Source organism: Zootermopsis nevadensis, unplaced genomic scaffold (genome assembly GCF_977971745.1).
Source record: "Zootermopsis nevadensis isolate Lab colony 2312 unplaced genomic scaffold, Znev_1.0 Znev_ptg000016l, whole genome shotgun sequence".
NCBI classification, from domain to species: Eukaryota; Metazoa; Arthropoda; class Insecta; order Blattodea; family Termopsidae; genus Zootermopsis; species Zootermopsis nevadensis.
Window position 1 is genome coordinate 7,064,220 of NW_028259148.1, and position 24,197 is coordinate 7,088,416.

General features: G+C 39.9%; 1 protein-coding gene and 1 long non-coding RNA gene across 3 annotated transcripts in view; one reads left to right on the top strand and one right to left on the bottom strand.

The window, feature by feature from the left end:
• Window positions 1-24,197, bottom strand: part of LOC110837481 (uncharacterized) — a 58,566-nt gene that overhangs the window by 16,453 nt on the left and 17,916 nt on the right. The window lies entirely within an intron of this gene.
• Window positions 4,500-23,879, top strand: LOC110837480 (uncharacterized). Of its 2 annotated transcripts, none has more exons than XM_087349530.1 (2): window positions 4,500-4,860; window positions 18,511-23,879. In XM_087349530.1, exon 2 carries the CDS (start codon window positions 18,537-18,539, stop codon window positions 20,355-20,357), a length of 1,821 nt encoding a protein of 606 aa, XP_087205656.1. In that variant the 5' UTR covers window positions 4,500-4,860; window positions 18,511-18,536; the 3' UTR covers window positions 20,358-23,879. The 2 variants fall into 2 exon arrangements, with proteins under 2 accessions (XP_087205656.1, XP_087205655.1); XM_087349529.1 differs by lacking the exon at window positions 4,500-4,860 and adding an exon at window positions 16,936-17,503.

The window sequence follows — 24,197 nt, forward strand, 5'->3', positions numbered from 1 at the left end:
TGCTTAAGTCGTACCACTTGAATTTTGAACGAACTACGACGACAACAGCACATACAACGGCAACCAAATATACATCTGAGTCAACCAAGTTGCTTTACGTATTATTGTCTGCCATAAACCAGCCTCGTTATAAATCAAGTAAGTTTATTTCAATTTTCTTATAATTTTCTGCATATGTTTGGTAGTTAATCTTGCAAGTAAATTATTGATAAAATTATGTACCTTATTAAATATAAATTCAGTAGAATTTACATAATCTAATCTAATCTAATCTAATTAATTTTATTCAATGTTAGGTTATGTTTACTGTTAAATTAAACTTGTGCCGTGTCTTAAGTCGTACCCATATGAGATTCCTAAGTCGTACTGGTACGACTTAAGAAATTACTTCTTGTTTTTACCTACTCTCAACTGACGTTGCTTTCATTCTTATTTTTAGGCCATAATTATGTCAAGGCAGTCAAAGCGAATTTATAATAAATGGAAACAAGAAGATATGGACGAGGCGTTAACCAAATTATCGGAAGGAGTTATTGGATTCAATGAAGCTCATAGACAATATAACATCCCTAAACCAACGTTATGGCGTCATTTTAAAGGATTAAATAAGAATGTCAAATTTGGAAGGCCTAAGGATATGACTGAAAATATGGAGAAGGGGTTGGTTGCACACGTTCTCAATTTAGAATCAAGCTTTTTTGGGCCTACTGCAACTGATCTAAGAAGAATTGCTTATCAATTGGCAGAAAAATATAAATTACCACACCGTTTCAATAGAGAAAAGGAAATTGCAGGGAAGAAGTGGTACTATACATTCATGAAAGATCATCCTTGTTTATCTTTACGTACTCCAGAGGCAACATCAATGGACAGGGCCAGGGCTTTCAATAAAGAATGTGTTTATGGATTCTTTGATAAATACGAATCCATATTAGATGAATACAAGTTCACTGCTAACCAGATATATAACGTTGACGAAACAGGATTGTCCACTGTTCACAAACCAACCAAAATAATTGCTCGGAAATTTGCGAAATAAATTTACCATTATTATCTCGGAAAACACAACAATCCTTTTGCTTGTGCGTGCGAGCAGTTCGCCGTCAGTGACCTAGAACAATCGTGACATATTACCATGCAACAATACACTGTGTCAGCTATTATGCTACGATACATCGATACAACTTGTGTTGGGCAAGGCCGTGGTCTAGGCAACACGGAGTTTTCCTCCGGGGGCTTCCCCGGTTTCTCCGTCGCATCCCAACAATTACTCCATTCACACACAGAAGAAGGCAATGGCAAACCACTTCTGGATCATCTGCCAAGAACGTATATTAACGGGTTCCAGTCCTAGAAAAGGATGGAAGGATCCTGTTCATATGGACCTGTCGTCAGACAGAACACTAAATAAAAAAAACATCGAAAGTGTAGCTAAACAATGGATTAGGAACGCAAACATCTGTTTGTTACATGTGTATGACACGTCTTCACGGAACGTCCATGTAATTATTAGACAAAATCTCGACAAATCAAATAAACTTAAACCCATCACCAATTATTACTACCATAAAACTAAGGTGGACTAGATTGCAGGGCACGCAGTAACTACAAATATGTAAATATTTGTCGTTAAGTCCTTGAAAAGATAAGTTAGGAGTATAATCTTCTATCTATCTCTACTATAAAAATTTCTGATTCCCCGTCGTCGTCAACCTATTTGTAGCCAAACAATTACGTCATCAAACAATGTTACGTTATATTTGTTTACTCGGCATTGTTGTGTTGTACTCAGCATTGTTGTGGAACACAACAATGCCGATTAAACAAGTAACGCTTCACAACAACGAGATCACCAACTACCAAGCCAGTCGCATGATCACTGCTCTACAAGCAGCACATCGCCTCCGAACACCGACATAAGACTATTTAAGAAATGAATAAAAGTGAAAGAAGACGTTACCAACACCAAAAAGGTAATCTGATACTAATAATAATATTCGTTCAAGTCATACTGCTCATTCAAGGGTTAAAACTCAACCAAACCCCCCGAAAGGGGTGTTGGTTGCGTTTTAAACACTTGACCAACCCCCTCTCTCGGGGGGGGGGGGGTGCGTTTTAAAAACTTGCCCCCCCCCCCCCCGAGGAGCTCCGAAAATGAGTTTGACTGGATTCAAATAATTCATTATGGGATCCAAGTATAAAAAAATGGATCCCATAATGAATTATTTGAATCCAGTCTAACTCATTTTCAAGATTTATTTTATTACTAGAGCAGAGCGCTCCTTTCGGAGCTCCTCGGGGGGGGGGGGGTCAAGTTTTTAAAACGCAACCAACCCCCCTTCGGGCGGGTTGGTTGCGTTTTAAAATCTTGAGTAAGAAACTAAACCAATTTTCCCCCCCCCCCGAATGGGGGGTTAAAACACTCGGGTTAACTTCTGGGGGTCTTACTCAAGTCATTTGCCAAGTCATTTGCCAAGCCATTTGTTTGATGACGTAATTTTTTGACTTCAAATAGGTTGACGACGACGACAAATCACGAATTTTTATAATAAATAAGACTTGTAATGAATCTTCAGGTTCTGTATAATCTTCTCTAGGACTCTGCTCCATGGACTTAAGTTACATTTCAGAAAGCACTTCGATGGACCAATTTTGTTTCTCCACTCGTTACTCGGTAGCATTTGTTGATTAGCGGCACAGTGTATAGTGGCACGCTGCACATTTCTACGTATTTCCAATTCATTGTCGTGGTAAACGATGATGTTTATTAATCATAAGTCCAGATTCCTAAACCCTTCGAGTGTAGTTTGTCTCTCGTATCTTTTTTTAGACCTCCCAGGAGCTCTTCTCTCAGATGATTTGTATTCCAGAACCTGTTTCAATATCGTGTCTCAATTCAGGCTATGCAATTTAACCAGTTGTTTTTGGTAGTCCTGAATTTCACTTGCAAAATTTGAAACATTTAATCTTTTTTATATCTGAATTTCGACGGTGATCTAGTTTTGCAATGGGTCTACTCAGTGAAGGCTGTGGAAACATCTTTTCATTAACTTAATTTCTCAGTAACTGAGATTAGCACTTAATAGACGAGTACAAACACCCGACCACTTCGCTTGAGGGTGGAAACATCCTGTTTCCGCAATGTTGCGTTCTGTTCCAAAAACTGGACCAAGTCCAGAACTCCAGTAATACTGACGAGGATATTCCACGATTAGAAACTTTTACAATTAGCTCATTTGCACTGCTTCTAGTCTTCATATTTCAGTTTTATTAGATACTCAGTTCTTAGTAGCATATTACAAAGTGACTTTTGCTGTGGTGTCACGTATAACTTTTGTTACTGGTGCAATTCGTTCACGAAAACTTCTCTAAAAAGCAGACAACACATAATTGAAACTAAACGGTCAGGCACAATATGTGCAGCCTCAACACGTTGTCATTAGCAGTAATTTCTGTATTATCAGCAGCCCAAAACAAGCCGCATTGAGATTGGTCAAGACCTCTTCACTCTCACTTCCCATGACTACACATTTCGTCATCGTGTGTTCACCCCCCCCAACCCGTTCCCCGCTCAAGACGCCAGCCTCAAAGAATATCGAGATTATCACAGAATTCTCAACAAGCACTGCATTTCATCTCATGCTCAACAAAAGACGTTTTGGGCAAAAAGGGTTTCTTAGGCCAATCGCAAACATCATCCAGTCAAAAGTATAATCTTCTTTCAACCAACCGAAACCTTGCACCAATGTCCTAGTGCATAGCAGTAGCTTCGAGGTTATTGGCCTCATTGAGGTGTGCTATGTGGTTTCTCACACAATCCACGTGCAGACAACGCAACTCTCAGTGGGTCATTGTCCACTTTATCTTTTGTCTGAAACAAGCAGTTAACAAAAACCTGTAACCCAAGCCCCGTCTTTAAATAAAATACTGCGACGTGTGTTCGTTGCTTTGATCGTATATTAACGATTATACATAATTTTTCCTTTTTACTTGCTCTTATTTTAATCCTAACATGCAGGAACAATTTAAAGTCGTCCTCTGTCTTCATGTATATGCGCAGCAGTTTTGTTTCAGATGATATTTCATGATATAACAACCAACTTATGCGAATATTCATTTGATTTAACATTTACAATATCAAACCAAGTAACACTTACCAGATATTCCGACTTGGAATAGAAATATTAGTATTTTCGAATTCCAAAATTCCGTTTCAACAATCCTATTTTTATGTTTTTGGAAACGAACCACTGTCACTTCACCTCAATCTGTCGCTCTGTGCAGGACCAAGTGCATTTGGAGGTCCTTGCCTCTGCACGCGCCGTCTGAATGCGAAACCACTGCTTGACGCCTCCACGTGCTGTCTCTAAACGCGTTACCGGCCGAAATTGTAGGTCGTGTGACAGAGCGGTAGAGGGGAAGACGATGTCCCTGGGCTGCGCTAGGCAGTTCGGCCATCTCCGGTTGCGATCGGGCTCCGTTCCGACTTGTAGGAGGTAAACATTAAGGTTCGTTCTCTCAGCTGCTAAGGCGGGTTGGTCGGATTTTGATCTTCATCCGCGAAGATATGGTTTGCAGACAATTATTGTCTTTCGGAAAACAGTGCATTTATAAGTACGGCACTTCCCACTCGGATTATGATGACGTCAGGGCATTGTTGTCGAGTGAAGTGAGTGATGCATTGACTCAAGAGGGGGCTATATCGAATTGACAAGTCGATAACTGCAGAGCGACAACAATAGTGGTGCTAACCCGTTCATTGCTGTTTCTTTATTTTTTGTCGTTTCACGAATGTGAATATGTTTTTCCAAAGTCTTTCCAATTTCGTCTAGCCCACCGATAGTTTACAACAATGTACTGGTAAGTAATTTGATACACATGCTAATAAAAGTAGCTTTCGTTTTTTTTTGTGAAATTTCAGTAGCTTATGTACATGTATTTTGATGTCAATGGTTTTTATTCCACAGAATTTTTATTTTATTTATAATCGTATACTCCGATGAAGTTACATATTGTGTAATTTATATCATTTTAATGCCAATCTGATGCTTCTATGCAGTGGGAAAGAGCTTAGAAAATAGAACATCCCATGCAATTTTTAATAAATCACTCAGCACTGGAGGATCCCTTGGCTTTACGGTCCGTTGTCAATGTCCTTCACTGACCAGCCTCACGGGACTTGGTGCTGACACCCACTTAGAGCTGCTGGGTCCATTAACTTATTCTCGCAGATACCCAATCTTTGTGAAACGAATTTTACAGGCGTGACGTCATTATGCCAATACCGATACATTATCTCGTTTTTAAAAGTTTGATAAAGAAAAAATGTACGAATGGCAGGGTTATATAAATGGAAGTTATCGTACAAGGTGCCTGTCGCAAGGCAGTTTTACCCGTTACTATCTCTTGGCACCATCATAATGGATGCCAGATGTGGACGTTTAAAGAGGTCATTATGCAAAAAATTTAAAGATAAATTATGTACATGTATGGTAGTGGCCCAGCATATCTCTAGCATAACGCGTGTTATTAAAAGATGCAAACCTACAGAAACTGCATTAACAAGTGTACCAATTGGTAGATGCACAGTGGCGGATTAAAGTACTAATTGGCCTATGCTCAGTGGCGGATATTATTGATGCTGCTATTATTATTATAATATTATTTTCATAATCCAGAAATGCTACCTCATTCATGCCTCATATAAAACACAAATGACCATTAATGTCCCTATGTATGTATGTATTTATGGACTGGATTTATCTGGTTAAGGACGTGTCAGTGGCGTGCTGTTGTGAACATGGTACAGAACATTGGATTCTTAAAGTTCTTAAGTTGTTATTTCTTGACACTGAGGACGACTGCCCATGAAGTTAATGGATTACGTTACAAGATCAGAACGGTTTGATGTGTGTTCACAATAAATTTGATAGATCTAGTTGATTTATTTAAAATTCTTATATGCCCCATTTCTATCATGTGTAGTATTTATATACTCCCCGCCCACCTGGGTTTAAATACCACTGAATTGTGCTATCTGTAGTGGCGCCCCTGGAAAACATACCAATAAATAAATAAATACAGGTATGGAATATATTATGGGTTATTAAATGTTTCAGTGTCTCATGCTTCAGATATGCGTGATATTTAAAAATAGCCAAGGATTTCATTCTTAGACTGTATGCCTGAATATTCCTTCAATACCCCTAAAACTTGAATTCAAGTTTCTGCTCTCCAATAGCAAGCATATGGATTTATAAGAAATTTATATTGTTCGTTAGCAGTGTGTAATGAGAGATATTTTCGGGAGTTTGGAAAATATGAAACTGCGGTTAATTAAGACTACAAATAATGACAGATAAGCTGTTGTAATTCCAGCACCTTCATGACCAAGTAGTTTGTGCTTACGTGATCCAAACATGGCGTCGAAAGGACCGTCTAGCGGTGCTCTGCATCAGTAATGAACATTTCTACCTTAGGTTGTGCTAGCCGTGATTATGGTAGGTAAAGATATATTATCTTATTGCCTTTTGTGGTAGTTAAATAGATGTTATCTTAACTGGCATAAACACATCTGGCCTATCCTAAGAATTTTTACCAATACACAACACCGCTGCCACGAAACTTTCGACGCCATATTTGGGTGTCTCGTTAATGCCATAAGTACCCAAATATTTTGAACAAACTTTTTCATACACCTTTAATGACACTGCATACATTTGAAGGCGTGGGTTACGCAAAATTTCTGTTGGCCTCGTAATTTTGTAGTGTTTGAAAAACAAGGGCTTATTAGGAAAGTATGAAGAGGAGGCGATGCTTACAAGCAAATTCGCACCCTATTTCTGTTGTGAAACAGCCCTGTGAGAAAAGTAAGGTAAATTCGTCGACGATAAATGAAAATTATTTTTGCACACTCACCCCCACAAATTCAACCTAATTGATAATTTATGGTCCCAGTAAAAACTTGTTATGGCCAGATACCGATCCCAGGAGGGTCTGGTTTCGAGATTATATTCTGTGTTTACGTTAGTTGCCATCTGCATTATCTTAACACCTAACTATAGAGAGAAATAAGCCGAGGTCGCTCCGGCTGGACGATCTGAGTTCGATTCACGACCGACGCAGTTTTTTTTTCCTTCGCCATCACGCCCTGGATTTCACTCGCGTTTTCCAGTGGAAGTGTTCGGAGCGTGCAGCTGATGATGGTACACCTCCACTAAATGCCGAGGTTTGAGAATGCGTGGAGCCCAGCGTTCCTCCATACGCCTTCATTACTTACAATTACACAACTTTAAAATGATTGGCCATTATGTCTGAAACGTTGTTATGTAGAGCAGACGGTGAGCTTTGAATCTTAACAACGCAACACAAGTAACACTGCTGAAGGGTTCTGTACCCGAGCCAGGTGATATTCTCGACTGCCGTTATGGCGGGAGGGCGTCTTCGAAAATTTTTCCGAAAGACTGATTCGTGTTTTTCACACGATTTCCGCCTAATCCAGCATACAATGGCGATTTATGTGTGTCTTGGACATACTGCATATTGTTATCATGACGTAGTTATGCACATTTTATTCAACCTTGGTAAACTAAATTCCACCTTCTCCCTCAGTAGCACACCTTCTGTCTGCAGGATTATCAAGAATGTTGCTGTACAGTGATTTGTGTCTTCGTATTCGAGAGTACAGGGTTGGAATTCTGAAGGGGGACTTTATATTCTGACGAATACTTTACAATCAGAGCCCTTTCATTCCTACGTTAGTTGAATTACATACTGGATACTGGGAACGACCAGTTCTTCAAGTGCCTGAGCACTGCGGGTCCCAACTTTTTCATTGGCTTGATCGGTAGGACTCCTTGGACGAGGGATCGGCCCGTCGCGAGGCCTCTACGCCCTGGACAGCACAACACATAAAAACGCGGACAAACATCCGTGGCTTGAGTGGGATTCGAACCCACGGTCCCAACGACCAAGCGGCTGTTGGGGAACTACGATGCTATGTATACACTCACAACTTTACAGAAATTAACTTGAATTACACGATAGGGATAAGACAGGAAACTATTTTAACTTTTATTCCTGGCTTCCATAATTACAGCTGCCTTCTAGTGGACGAATGACTAGGTTAACACGAGTTGTGTAGAGTGTAACACTTTTACTGTTCAACTTGTCAGTTTTAAGTCCAGGTGTTTCTGTTTACGGGTTATGTTTGGCAATGCCGATGTCATGCGCTGTTACCACAGTGCAAAATTAAAATATCGTTAACGCTAGAAAGAAAATACCACAGAATTTTCGTCTTATGTGTCATTTTGTACAGATTTGCGACGGACGTGTAAATTCGTTGTCGTGTGTCACTAATTTCAGTGGCGCTGAAGAAAATAAGTAGGTAATACCCGACCTTTGGACCAAACAAGGTAGCACAGTGTCCACTGAAGCCCGTAATATTTATAACTACTTGTCCATGTATTGATCGACCAGAAACGTAGTACCATAATTATTGCTGTTCCAAATTACACGAGGAATGCGCAGCTTCGCTGTGTTTGTTTTCTGGGTGACTCGTCTCTAAATTTACGTGTTGCCGACTTGTTGGGTATATTACGACAGTTTTTAGTGTGCTTTCACTTACTGTCTATATTTATAACATTGTGCTTTTCGGATCAAAAATTTTGTTAAATACTCGTGTTTAATTATTCTATTCACTTGTTTCTGCAAACCGTATACTTGTGCTCCTGGCAAATGTAAATAATTGTTATTCTTTATTAAGTCTTCGATTCACACTACGTAATCCAATACAGTCATTAATATGGCCCCTAGACAACTGATAATTTGGAAGAAAAGTAAAAATCCGTGAACGTAATATTACAATATTGTTCAAAATCAGAATTAGAACTGCGGCAAAATTTAAAAAGGAGCTACGTTTATTATTTAGAGAGAGAGAGAGAGAAACAAATCGTAAACTGTATTTTCATAGGTCTGCTTGTAATTTTACACCAGATTACACGGCTCAACATCTCAGAAGACAGCCATCTGCATTGTCGTCTTCCAAATAGGCAGATATGTTCATGTTGTTGCCAAGCATTAATAACTCCAGAAACAGTTTACGCCAAAATGTTCAAATTTAAAGATGTGGTAATTTCCCTTCCTCTTCCGCAGACAGGTTTCAAAATATATGCACACATTTAACCTTATTCCCCTTCTGTTTCTGCGCACCGCACTTCATTAAAATTCCTTTCCCCTCGTCTAAGTACCGAGCTCTGTATTTCTTTATACTGTTTCAATACAGAAGTTAAACCAGTTATCGGGAATATTGCAACCTTCGACTGCTCACTGGCACGTGTAGCTGACAGTTTGTGCTAATTCATCTGTTGACCCTATTGTGACACAGATTGACCGTGCAAACGACATTGAACTATAACGCGTTGAGACGCCGAGGTCAGTTAGTGACGATGTAGGAAACTATACACGCGATCACACAGGTTGGGTGTCTGATTTCCATTGTCCAATAGCATTAAATGTTGTACGGCGTCTTCAAGCAGAGCGCAAAGACTGTTACGAAATTGTCGTGAAAATTTAAAAACTTGGTAAAGATTCTCCTCATACAATTTATGGAGCATAAGATATAAAATCCGGTACGGGACATACAAGAAACGAAACCACATTTAGAACCAAGTTTGTAACGGCCAGTTTCAGTTCAGTGTAGGCAGCGATAATTTATTATTTGTAGTTACTGTATTATCCTTGTTAACTTCTCTTCGCCTGAGGTTTACGTACAGTGACTTCCACACTCTCTGGAGAGACAGAGAAGGTTTAATCCACCACACAATTTCTGTGGATGATACAACGCTTACATAACTTCTAGTGTCCAACTAAGACCGTCCTGTCCCAGACCTCAGGGTCAGTGGATATATGATATACGAATGAATGAACTGGGTTTGAACACAGACCTTAACTGCAAGAAATCTTCTGACATTCTCCGGGCTACTTACACTGTGGTAGTTTTAAAGTTTTCGAGTTTGTTATCTGCCACGAGGAAGGTTGGACAACCTTGCCTTTAAATATTGTTATAATACACTACGTTCCACTTTACGTGTATTTATAAAACAAGAGTGGACAGATTCAATACTCATAGCATATAAGCCGAAATATATTGTTGTAAAACTTGCTATTTTGGTACACATAACAAATTCCCCGTCCGCCGTCGATTTTTATCTGACCCGCGAGTTACAGATCTTAATTAAATCCGCAGTAGGTCATCGTGTAAGCTGTGGGTTGGACCGATACAGATTAAAATTAAATTCGCCTGACGACTTTTTCGTAGGCCCCCCAAGTACTAACTTTAATTGAATTCTGTTCATTAGATTCGGACATGAAACTGAGGCACAGGACTCCCATTGTACTATCATCGTGCAAACGAAATGGCAATGTTTACTTGAGGCACCTGATTGCTTGCGGTGTTTCAACACACTACATTTTAATAGCCTTGTTTGGTCGTAAAAACGTTCATAACAACACGCTGGAGCTGTTGGAGAGGTTAAAAGTAAACTGAAAAGTATCGCGTTATAATAGGTTATATATTCTATTGTCACACATCGTTCGGTCGGATCAAGTATAAACCTGCTTTATCTGTTTTCGTAATCAAGAGTGGTATGGAGTGCCAAACGTTGGAATGTTTTTGAGACACGGTCGAAAGGCCAGAAAAGGCACGACCTCCCATTTACACACTTGTACAGTGAGCACATAATTAACTGATAATGTAATAATTCTTTCCTAATAGGAGTTACTCTTTTGGAGCTTACGTATGCGACTAATTTGCTATCTAGCTACATAGATTCCAAAATTTTAATTAATTTCGTGTAGCGATACCTTTGCATTTCGTATTGTCTTATTCCCGATGCTGTGACCAAAGTTCGTCTATCAGACAATTAGTGATGAGGCCAACTACTACCTTTTCAGAATACAACATGGTCTTGGACAACCATCCCTTAATCACACTTTAGATGGCTCAGAACCTTCACTTGTGCCATCCCGTGAACGAGTCATCGGTTTTTTTACCCCTTTGAAGCCCAAAGATTAATCTAAATACTAACCAAAGAAGTCCTTTCCTCAAAGAAACACACTTTTCTACTACAAAGATCAATTTAATAATACTATTTTAGGAAGTGATAATTATACGAAACCCCGAGTACAAAATCCAGAATTGTTACAGCAGGTGGTACATATAGTTACCACTCAAGTGACAACAACACATTTCGAACTGCAGACTATCATCAAAGGAGGTGAAACGATCATCAGTGGCGAACATGTAAAGTTACGAAAAACGTCAGTCAGAATAGCCCGTGAGATTCGAGTCCTCTTCCTCATAGCTGCTTGACGAATCCCATAGAGACAGAGGGGCTCAGAACAATTATTGTAACTTATTTAATTAGAATTTAGAAGAACCTCTCTGATTGCATGAAGACGTCGATCAAATTGGGTAATGTACGTATTTCTACTGGCTGAGTTACCCACCATTGTTCCAGAATAATTGTCTTTTTTATGTCAGTTAACTATGATCGAATAGGGCGGGACCTACCCGGACATGCTGCAGAAGGACTTCATTGTTAGCTCTGTGCGTGCTGCGCTGGGTGATGTAATTTGACATCCCTACCACAGGGCCGGTTGGACGAGGTCGGTGATCGCTATAAAAACTGTTCGTACTCCACGTGGCGGCGAGCGACTGTGGTTTGTCACTGCTGTGTTGTACCCACAGTAGTCGCCTCATAGAGAGAGAGGGAAAGAGAGAACTTTGCAGCCGAGCGACAGAGACGGAGATATGCCAGCGGAGGTTTTCTTTTTGTGAAACTAATCTAAATTGTTATACATTCTTCTTCTCATTGCCCTTGTCCAAATAATTATGTCAATGAATAAAATTGATGTCGAATTGTCTGGAGCTCGCATCCCAGTAAATCCATTCTCGAGTGTTATTTGCATGACATAACTGTCACGTCTCTCTTCCTATCAAATTGAAACGTACCTCCAAATTTTTTGCAGTAGACATGTGTATGGTTTTTCTGCACACTGAATAAATCACTTTTGTTGTTAAGATATATTGCGATGTACCGATCCGCTGAATTCATGACGTTATAAAATACTTTCCCCTGGTGTTTCATCGTATTGATTTATCGATATTAAGTGGCATGCAGCTGTTTTGTAGCCAGTCTTAAGAATTAGGAGCATTTCAAGTCTAACGAATGTGATGATACGAACAATTTCTGTAACCTCAGAACGCTTCTAATGGGCGTAAACCTAAATACAGCTTTTTTTTCAATGTCTGTAGCTGAGAACTCTTGGTAATTTGTAATCTGACATATCTGGAACTAACGACATATTTTGACAAAACTTTGTACATGGAGGGGGGGGGCTACATTGAAGTTTGAATTTGATTTTGGTCCTTTCCCAAAATACTTTTAATTGTTCCGAAAAATTATTAATAATATAATCTTCACAACTGGTGTAAACATAAAATATATATCTCTTCGAGATGTATTAATTTTATTTTTAAATATTTGTGGATGTTGTGTACATTCAAGGACCTTCTTACTTCACAGCAGCAGAACCCGAAGATTCAGCACGATTAATACCAAAGCCTACTATCGAATACAATTCTGTGCTAGTTCCATCCACAACTTACCTTCCTTGGTCCTTCACGTAAAACAAATGTCTCAAGCATCTATCCTATATAAACTCCTGACATTCAATGGCAATGTGGACATGTCCTTCAAACATTGCTTGGGTCATTCCTAAGAATCCGTTCAATTGCAAAGAATGAATTATTTATGACTATATTATATGCAGCATGATAAGATTTACAACAGCATATAGGCTATGTAATATGCAATATAACAAAGTACAAGTGTCCTCAAAGTATACCACAAAACACACTAATTAAACTAAAATTAGTTGTTTTATATTTCATGTTTCATGATATATTTACACATATAAAACACAAACAAGAATATAAAATCTTTGCCAACAGATGCTTTGTCAGATAAATGTATTAGCTACGGAGAAATCTAATACTTTCCTGGGGTTTTTAAGTGAAATATAATGCGTTAGAAATGTTGAATGGAACTGTACCATTGCGCGTGCATGATTCAGATAATTATGAACAGGGCTTAATGGTAGAATAATGCGAGAGACGATCTTTGGCGTTATTCGTGTGCGCATGCCCGTCGCGGTCCCTTGGGAACAAAAATTGTAAGCAGCCAACGTAAAACAACGCGTTCCTTTCGATCGGTCATAAGTTTGACCATGGCTCACGTTTTGGTGTTTCTGAAAGGTGTTGGGTGTCACTGAAACAAAAATAGCCATGTCATCATGTTCAGAATGACCTGGGATCAACCCACAGCCTATTGTTGGACTCTTTCCCTGGGAGTGGAAGTGGCCGGTGAATGATGCTGTTTACTAGAGTCTCCTGCTCAGAAAAAGAATGTGTCGAATTTCGTTTTCCTTCGCCCACACGGCGGTGTGCTTAGGACACGGATAGTTACAGTTTTATTTAAGTGAGAATAGAATTATAATTTCAGCCTTGAACACGGAAAACATGAGACAAAGACAGTCTACGACTTGAGCTTTCGATTATATTGAAGAGTATGTTACGGGATCGAGTTTTAAGTGCAAAGTCAATTGTTAATGTCCTTGCAGAATCATGTCGCGAGAACATTAAAGGTGTTATCAGATGTCTGCATGCGTGGGATCTGATTATCATATTATTTATAACACATTGTAAGAAATTGTATGTAGAAGGTGGAGAGCATCTGTTCGAATCTCGTTCGGTCCGTTTTGAGACTGCACTATGAGACTTTTAGAATTTGTCGTTTTTGGTGCTTGGGTGGCGAAGCACAAGTTAATAGCCGATAAAGACGCCATAAGAAATAAGTTCCTTGTTGGTGACCTCAGCATGTTTTGCAGACTACGGTATCCCGTTATGATGTCATAAATTATGTTCTCAAGTTCCCGTGTCCTTTGCTTAGAACAGAAACAAACATTTTGCAAGTAGGCTCTGTATTATCTATTATTTTAAGAGCACCCAATTATTTTTCTCCTCAACTTTTTTCCATTTATTAAATAAATGTTATAAATATTTCACTGCATGCGTAGAATTTTGACATATACACCGTCGACTATCATGGAAAAACAAAATTGTTCTTAGCAAGTGCTGCTGGACTTTAACCCAAGAGTCGAGGAGGCGGTTCATTGCGTCATCTCACGTCTTGCTACATAAGGAGGGTACAAGTACTTAACTGAGTTTCTCTCTTAACATCAGCTGTCCCTCCAAGACTCTATGCGTGTCGTATTAATAAGAGGTGCTTACATGTAATACAGCTTTGATGATAAAAAAAACACTTGGTGTTTTCGTGTATTGAATGGTATTCCATTAGTTATAGTCAGGTCTATTTTTAAACATTCTTTATAATACTGTCCTTGAAAGTTCTTAAAATTTATGTGTTTGCTGCGTAATGTTACATCTGGTTTATTCCTGTGTTGAAATTGTTGGAACGGTTCTTACTGTATAAAATTTGAATCTCATCAATCTTATCTCGCATCCTTTGAGATATGTGTTTACTGGTTACATCAGTTTTCTCAGTGTTAATAACACTGTTAATCTCGGCACCACCGAGTACTATCGAGATTAACACTTACGATCGACATTAACACTTACGATGTGTGACAAATGAGCTATCGATAGTAATCGACAACATATTTTTATACGTCAACGGAAAGTAAGCTGAATACAGGTGATTTAATTAAATTTAATTTAATTTAATTTTGTAGTTAATATTAATTATATATACATACATAAACCATTGAAAATATTCTACAAAACTGTTCACAAATTTCTTTCGATTATATGAACAAATTTTGGTTTCTGTGTGAAATTTCCGTGATATGATGTGTGCTGAGACGTTGCCGATATGACAGAAGATGAGTTAAGCCTATTGGCATTGCACCATGCCATGAAGACGTATAAGGGACGTGAATGTCAGGCTCCACCTATTCTATAACCCGGCGCTATTTGGAAGTCTGGCTGAAGTCTTCACCCGCAATAGGTCAGTTGCTTTACGGTTTATCGTTGTGTACATGCCAAAACCGTTGTTTGGTAAATAAAATCATCCCAAGGATAGTTTGAGATATGTTATCTGAAAACCCAGATGTTCGAGCTTTTTTTTTCCCTCAAAACAACGTGACTGCATAATGGCGCAAGACTTGACGTGGAGACTTGGGCATGGTGGCATTTTATTTATTTATTTAGTGTTCTGTCTGACGACAGGTCCATATGAACAAGATCCTTCCATCCTTTTCTCGGACTGGGACCTGTTCATATACGTTCTTGGCAGATGATCCAGAAGTGGTTTGCCATTGCCTTCTTCTGTGTGTGAATGGAGTAATTATTGGGATGCCACGGAGAAACCGGAGGAAAACTCCGTGTTGCCTAGACCACGGCCTTGCCCAACACAAGTTATAAATTCGGGCACCGCCGGGAATCGAATCCGAGACCCCAGGATTACAAGGCCAGCGTTCTAACCGCTAGACCACCGTGGATATCATGTTGGCATAGCTCCACGTAATTATAATCCACTGCATAAGAGGTTGAGAGTTATTTAAGCACGCTGTTTCAACAGCTTTGTGAAGTATTGAATTGTGAACTGTAAAGGTTATCGAAGGAAACTGTCGTGGCTTATTTTAAGACACTGTCCCGACTTGGAGAGACCGAGAACAACCTTGAAAACGTAAGATTTCGAGTCTCCGGGCCAAAATTCGAAACTGGGATCTCCCACTCACGTAGCAACCGAATGGACAACGGATAGCAACACGTCTGTTTCGTGACGTAATTGTCCTTTGATATCGTGTGTTTCGTAACCTTCAGGATAATTAGGAACTTACACAGTGCATTTCATGTAGATGACTAGAACTTTTTATCCTAAGCTTAGAAATGTTGGCCATTGGGTAGATTTCTGCAGTTGATTACGCCTGAAAAATAAATAAATTTTGTTTTTAAGAGGCCTATGGAGAAGAAATAAGGTATATAAGGCATGGGTAGAGGCTACTTTGAACTGTTCCGGAATTCGCTTGATGAGACAGAACTCTCGAAATCTGATCGAGGTATTCTTCGACCGGTCGAGCATAACCAGCTACCTGTTGAAGCCTTGCTGCCAGTCTGCTCGGTGTAAACGAGAAAAGAAAGTTACGACAGGTGAGGTGTAAGAAATAAGGTGGAGTCTCCCCGAGGTTAATATGACATAATATGAATTTCATCTCGAAGAAATCTACTCACTGGTTAGGTGCCCGAAAAATTTGATCAAACACTGTTCATTAATTTGTTGCATCAGTTTTTTTTGGCATCTTTGATTGGTGTCGATATTTCCACACTGTCATTTTGTAATTTAGAACTTTGAAAAAGTACACAAGAGTTCTCATAGTTGACGCTCGGATGAATTATGAAAGAATGTTCCAACGTGCGAAGATCTCACCGTAATGTTAGAAAGTTCGTAACCAACTGACTTCCATGGGACAGAGGCCTTGGAAGGGTAAGATGGCTTAGCTGGTCAATCTATCTCGTGCAGCTGTCTAAATCCTTCTGTTTTAGGTCCAGATTATCTAAACACTATGTTCTCGAGACAAAGTTGCACGTGAATGTGAAAAATTACACAGAATCGTAGTTCTAAGCTGGTAAATATATTCTATTTGAGTTTAGAGGTTATCGTGGCGGTGACGACAGCAAGATACAAATATTCCGAACTGATTTGTAGCAATGATTCTTCCAAGTTTAATCCGCTCTTCACTTCTTCGTGACTGTAATTTTTTATTTAATATTGTCATTCCAAACTATTTTAACTTTCTCGTATTTTCTCATAGAAATGCATTATGATTACAAGGAATGAGCATCCGCTTTGTTTACAATGTATGCTTTCTTGTTTTTTAATTGGCTCAACACCATTTGGCCAAAAGATTTGTGTGAGAAACCCTTTTCGTCCGCCGCTCTCACTCTCACCGCGGTCGGAAGTTAAATCCGAGAAGCAAGCCCGCGAACTGACCTTTCACAAGCGAATGTGGGGGAAGCCAGTCTATCACTCAGTGAGAGCTAGCACGTGTAGCTCGTAGGAGAGGTGAGGGGGGCCTTACGAAGTCGTTCGGTATATCTCGGATACCTTCGGCTTTGTCATGACGTCAGTGCGCATGAGCGGTTAGGCCCGTTGCGCCACTCCCCCAACTTTGTTTCTAGTACGAAGACTACCTTGCCACGTGCTGTCAGTAGGGGAAGCGATGTAAATACCATAACTCCAACACAATACTCTGAAGATCTCACGCACCCATTCAGTTCGTCGTTTGCCGGCAGCATTGTCGGTTGCGTTTGTCGTCAGATAACTTTAACTCTGTGCAGTAATGGAGGATATATGGGAAAAAACGCAGAAAGAATGGCTAAAGAATTTGTTACTTGCCTATAAACCAAACACATTGCCTGGTAAGAACTGCTGTCGCCGACAACTGCGAATTTTATAATTTGTTATTAGCAGGAAAAGGCACGCGGAAGAAAACTAGTAGTTGCAAAATTAGGCAGTGGATTTAGTTTCCAGTGTGTGAAGACCTTCAGTTTCATTTGGAAGCAAAATAATTACGAAACACATTTTGATTACGAGTTATATAAGAGCGAATTATATATAAGCTGTCATCTTCAGCAAGTTGTGGATATTAGTGGAACAAATTAACTTTAACTTACTAAGCATCTATCAGACTACCTTTTGTTTAATGCACTTTAAGTGTAATTTAAAAGCACAGTAAAATTACACCACATGGGTCTCTCGGTATTTTGAAGGTTTTAAATCGGTTTTCAAAGTACAATGCCTCCCGCTACGTAAATCTGAATAGTGCCGAAGATTAATTCCTCACACAAGTCACCAAATTATTATATGACATTTTTTGTGATCGTTTTCGGTTTCAGGAAGTGAAATGTACAGGAATTCAAGATAATAACTGCAAAGGTACCTGCGAAAATGTGATTATGAACGTGGTTATGAGGGGTAAAATAGTGATTCTGATGAACTAAAATATTTCGTCAATTCACTACTTTAATATTAATTCGCGAGAGACATACGTTTTGTTGTTGATGACAATGGCGCTGAAACTGTCATTTTAATGGGACGTGGTGGCACAAGTTTAATTACGAGAAGTTATTGTAACATGATGTTACATACATAATTACTATTACAACGAAAATAAACATTTTGGGGTTCGAATAATAATTGCAAGCTTCAACTGTTTTAAGATGGTTTGCTGCATTTTATAACAGGCCTAATTCATTGTGAGCTCAGTTAATTTTGAGTGGATTGTCGAATACCAGAGATTGAGAGTGATGTGTTAAATAATCCATGACACATTTTGGATTTTAATGCGAAAGAGCGCACAACTGATAAGTGCGCTTTTATTTGATTTAGAATTTCTGGAGCTGACCGCGTGTGATGTTTGTTTCAGATAACCTTTGGAGCCGAGTATCCGAGATGGTGGGCTACTTCAACACTGAGGACGGCTCAGTTCACGGAAGCGCGGAGTGTGCTGGTCCCATGTTGCCAGAGCAACGCCCAGAACAGCAAGAAGCCCCCGTCAAGCGGCTTGTGTGCAGCCCGGATTTACCCGTGTTCTCGCTCACTCACGCTTTCGAGGAAGCCGCTGCCGCTGCTGTCGTAGAATCGTCTTCACCTCCGGCCTCCGCCCCAGCGCCCGAAGACAAGGCATACGAGTGTTCATTTTGCCACAAGACTTTCCCTCAGAAGAACACGTACCAGAACCACCTGCGTTCGCACGGAAAGGAGGGCGAAGATCCATACCAGTGCAACATCTGTGGCAAAACATTCGCAGTGCCCGCCCGCCTGACGCGACACTACCGCACGCACACGGGCGAGAAGCCCTATCAGTGCGAATACTGCAGCAAGTCCTTTTCCGTGAAGGAGAACCTCAGTGTGCATAGGCGCATTCACACGAAGGAGCGACCCTACAAGTGCGACATATGCGCTAGGGCATTCGAACACAGTGGCAAACTGCATCGCCACATGCGGATCCACACGGGCGAGCGACCACACAAGTGCGGTGTCTGCGCCAAGACGTTCATCCAGAGTGGGCAGCTCGTCATCCACATGCGGACTCACACTGGCGAGAAACCCTACGTGTGTGCGGCGTGCGGTAAGGGCTTTACCTGCTCCAAACAACTGAAGGTACACACAAGGACCCACACAGGAGAGAAACCCTACTCTTGCGACATTTGCGGCAAGGCGTTCGGCTACAACCACGTGCTGAAGCTTCACCAAGTGGCGCACTACGGGGAGAAAGTGTACAAATGCACGATCTGCAGCCAAACCTTTACTTCGAAGAAGACTATGGAGGTTCATATCAAGAGCCACTCGGAGCCCTCGAACACGGCACGGAGCCCACAGCCCCCCGCACTCCCCCCGACAGGGCGGCAGAACACCGACCCGGGCGAATCGTCATGTGCTTCATCCAGTAGCGATAAGGAGAACAAGGGTGACAGCGACTGCGAACCTCCGCCCCGTATTCCCTCCCTCGGGAGTGAGTTTGACCCTGCATCCCCGTCCACAGCTGTGCCCTTCTCCCCGCCCGCACCCTTCCCACAGCAGGAACAGCAGTCACAGCCGCACCCCAACATGCGGGAGCTCTGCTACTATCTGTACCCTGGCGGGGCATCCTACCAGCAGCGTTTTGCGGTGTCGTCCTCCGGGGTGAACCCCGTTTTGCTAGCTGTAGCCGCTGCTGCGTCAGAGGGCCGGAGCCTGTCGCCTATTTCCGGTACCGAAGAACGTAATGCCGACAACATGGTGTTCCGAAGGCGACAGGAAGAGACTCTGCCAGAACCTTCTCTGCCCGTCACCGAACCTTCCGTGTATCTGTGTCCGGAACCCCTCCCGTCCATGCAGCGGCGGTCGTCGCCGTACCACTTCCACCTGCCGCCCCCGGAGTACCTAGAGGAGCCTGTCCACATCAGTCTGCCGCCAACGCCTGCGTACAGTAGCCCTAGCAGCAGTAGCGGAAGGCATCGACGACCGGAGGATGCCGATGAGTCGGAAATAGAGTCCTCCGTGTTGGTGGAGGAGCAAGACCCTCTCCTGACTCCCCCCAGTAGCAACCCAGTGAGTCCCGTCCCCTCTTCCTCGCCAGACCACATCGACCTCGCCATGGTCAACAGAGAGGTTCTCATACTCCCGCCACGAAAGCGCTCAAAGATGATACTCAAGTCCATGGAATCAGCAGCGACGGAGGTGGTGTCCGTCCGATCTAGGTCGGTCATCCACTATGCAAGGGCGTCGTAATGAACTCAGGATGAAGATTAAGAAGGTTTGATCTCACAGACTGATCTAGCTAGACGAAACCTCAATAATGTCTGTGATAAATGTGGTATTCAGGCCTGTAAAGGCAAAACATTGTTCCATTCCCAACCAATGATGAATGTAATTGTGCCCTTCGTGGCACCAAAGCAGAGCAATAACATCGTAAACAGAAGTCAGTGTTCAGTGTCCGCCATTTTCGGAACTGCAGTAAGGTTATTCGTTGTTTCCCGACACTCGTTTGCGTGCGTGTAGACAGACACTCATTCGTGTTAATGAAAATCGTATCCCAAATAAACTACTGCAAGAAAATATATTTCAGCATTGTAAATATATATAAAATATCAAGAATGTAAAAATAATTTAGTGTTATATTGTTGTTCTGGTAGTTCCTTATATAAGCGTGCAGGTTATATATACTTTACTGGTTTGTACATAAGAATCACAGCATGTATGTAGATATAATAGAAAAGAAACATCAGTTATAAGTGCCATGTACCCGATGTAGCTTTGTTAGTGTCTTGTGTTGTACACGTGTCCAATGTGCACTAATACGACGTAAGAAATTTACAGGGATGTATGTGATTGGGTCTTAAGAGTCGGAAAGTAGCAGAGATTTTACGTAGATATGTTAATGAAACCTTCACAAACCCATGCAGTTGATCACAATTTTCTGACCAATTTTTCTAGTCATTTAGTTTCTCGAAATTTCTTACGATAACTAAAGCTACTTCTAAAAATGATTTGCCGAAGCCATTGTTGGCAGGCAGCTATGGACGAAATCTTTGACCACCAATTCAGATACCTATAATGGTATTCCAGTCTTTTTTTTTTGAGTGGAGTTTGAGTTTACAAATGCTTTGTACATAATTTAGTTATCCAAGAAATATGTAGAGAAAAAAAAAATTAAATTTTTACTAGAAATGTGCGTTTCTTTCGGGCCCACACACACCTACCACGAGGCAACTAATTCTAAGTTAAAGCTAACATTTCTAATTGTGTTCACGTCATTTTCGGTAGGCTACGTGCAGAAGATTATCCGAATAATATTTGTGGAAACAAATCTTTCACTAGAAAAGTACGTGTACTTCAACACCCGCCATTTTACAGCTACTAACTAATGCTGATACTGTTTAAGTTTTATTCAGTCACGTTTTTAAAAATACTTCTTTTGTATCGTTTCATATTATCCCGATGTCTTGTTTAAATACGAGAGAGCGTCTTAGATTCCTGACTTTTTATTTCTGCAAAAATAAAATCTTCCTCATCTTTCAAGATCAGTGACTATTCAAAATTAGACCAATCCTTCACCATTTGGCAGGAACTTATAGTCAAAAAATTAGTCCTACACACCGGCGAAAACAACACAGAAAATTTGTGTCTTGAGCGAGATTAGAACCAGCGATCCTAATGTTTTAGTGGTGACTTCTTACGAACCACATACCTCATGGCCTCTTGGGTAAACCATTAAATTAATAAAATTATATTAAGTATTAAAGCGAATAATTTGTAGCGTTTTAATTAGTGTAGGCCTATTAGACGCTACGTAATTCGAAAACTGATTCGTCGATCAGAACATCTGATTCTCCATAAACTAAATTTCACCACCAACCATTTAGTTGACTTCCAGACTTACGCCTAGGCCTCTAACTTCGGGCACGGTGTAATAATTTGGAACCGAAAATTTTTAGGAATACCTCCATCACAAATCTCACCTGAAGATACCCGGAAATGAACCCGGGTCTCCGCAATAAGAAGCCGGCGTTTAAGCTTCTTGAGTTGTGGCAGTAATACCTTTAAAAAGTCACTATTAAAAATGTGTCTGAAGACTTGCTTATTAATTTGATGTAGGTCTATTATTAAAATCATTGCAATCATTTTGAATATTAAGAAAACATTTAAGTCACCTACTGAGTGTATCTGATCCTTTAAGTTAAACGAACAAAGTTACAGTAATGACTTTACGTTTTAACCATCTGAAACATGTTCCGATACGAAATTTATTCCACTTACGTTACATTTTATTTGCATTTTTTTAAGGAAAGTGTCACTTGAAAAATAAATGCGTCGGTTTAACATAAAAAATCCCCGGAAAATATACAGTGTCCTTTTCAAAGAGTCCCACTCTGAACCCATCTGTTTGGCGTTCAACGACGGCTGTTTTCAACGTTGTGACTAATTATGTTTCATTACCTTAACTCTATCGATGCTACAATCGAGATGTATCGATTTGAAACCCACCTCTGTTCTGTAATTTTTTGGTGTATCAAATGAAGTTCCTCAGGCTCTGTATATCTTTATTTCGTGGCATGTTGAATTAAATATCACATGTCAATTCTTGATTTTCCATTTGTAATTATCTATTTTACGGTAGAAGTATAATATATATTAAAAGAATTTTTTTTCTAAAATGGTTGGCGCACGGAGAGGGTTAAGTTGTACGAGTTTTTCGAAACTGGAATATTCCTTTTTTAAAAAAATGTCTGTTCTGTTAATAAGATGTTTCTTTATAAAAACATAACTCCATTTGACCAGTGACAAAACTTTTATGTATTTCATGTGGGATATTCATGTACTATATCCGATAAAATATTCGTACTAACACCGATGCCTGCTTCTATCTTCCAACAAATAAAGTCTTGTGACCGATACAAAAGTGTTTGGTAACAAAATACATGTTTCCTGTAGCTTTATAGTATTGTGTAAACTCCTGAGGGCTCTCCAAAACATCTGTTCTTACTAAGATGAAGTTCAGCATTATGAATAATTTTAGTTATGCCCTATAATGATAAATGTTCTTAGATACGTATCTGAAAGATCGTGATATACAGTTAACAGTAAATTCTAATAATCCGTAGTTTGGATTTAAGTTTGGTAAGCTTCATTACAATATCACGAACTAATTCGAAATTTAGCCACGCTTCGTACAGTTGGTGGGATTACCAGAAGATTCAGACTGCATTTGGATGTGACGCCATTGTTCACTCATAACACAAAAAAATTGAGTATGTTCGTGCGATTTAGTGTGACATGGACGTGTTGAAAGTCTGTGATTTCAGAAATCGTATTATTGCAAGTTAGTGTTACATGTGTTTAATGACAGGAGAAAGTTGGTAATGAGGATTATTTTATCTCTGCCATTATATGTATGAAATACAGTCTTGTTGGCAATGGAAATGGTACAAAGAAAATATTACCGTGATTGGTTAGCAGAGTATATAGCAAAAGAACCAACTGAGTCTTCCGTTGCCAATATTTATGGAATGTAAAATTAACCAGGGTTTATATTTTACTCCGAAGTTCCAAATCGTAACAATTCAGAACATACATTGCAATCACTTGGGCCTTCACTTAGAGGCTATATTATCATCATAAGATGTTTTAAACTGCTCTAGAAAATTTTTAAGTTACACTCGAAAAAATGTAAGCTCTGGTCAGCTTATTAGAATGCAACAAACCACTAGTTAATGTTGTGCAAATAATAAAAAAATTATTATATTTAATAAATTTGTTTCTCAATTATTTATACTGTGTTTAAGCGCAGACCTACCCCACAAGTGCTTAAAACGAAGGGCAGAAAAAGTATTTGGACCTAAAAAGGTTGAAGGAAATATTAAGTAACAGTTGGCAGCGCTGAACTGTTTCAGAAGATCTCTGCAAAGGGTGCTGACGAATTATCGTAAATATTCGCATAGCACTATATTAAATTTACGAAGGCTAAGACGAAAGTATTTACTTTTAGAAGAAAATAACTTAACAATACCGAAAGTGTGATAACATCAAGTCTTATTATAGAGCAGGTAAAAGACCTTGTCATCAAACAGG

What these genes read in the sequence shown, in the direction of transcription:
- LOC110837480 (XM_087349529.1), top strand. Translation starts at nt 17,425, where the DNA reads ATGGAGGATATATGGGAAAAAACGCAGAAAGAATGGCTAAAGAATTTG. An exon ending in TAAACCAAACACATTGCCTG is followed by an intron (nt 17,504 to 18,510) that starts GTAAGAACTGCT and finishes TGTTTGTTTCAG; the next exon opens with ATAACCTTTGGAGCCGAGTA.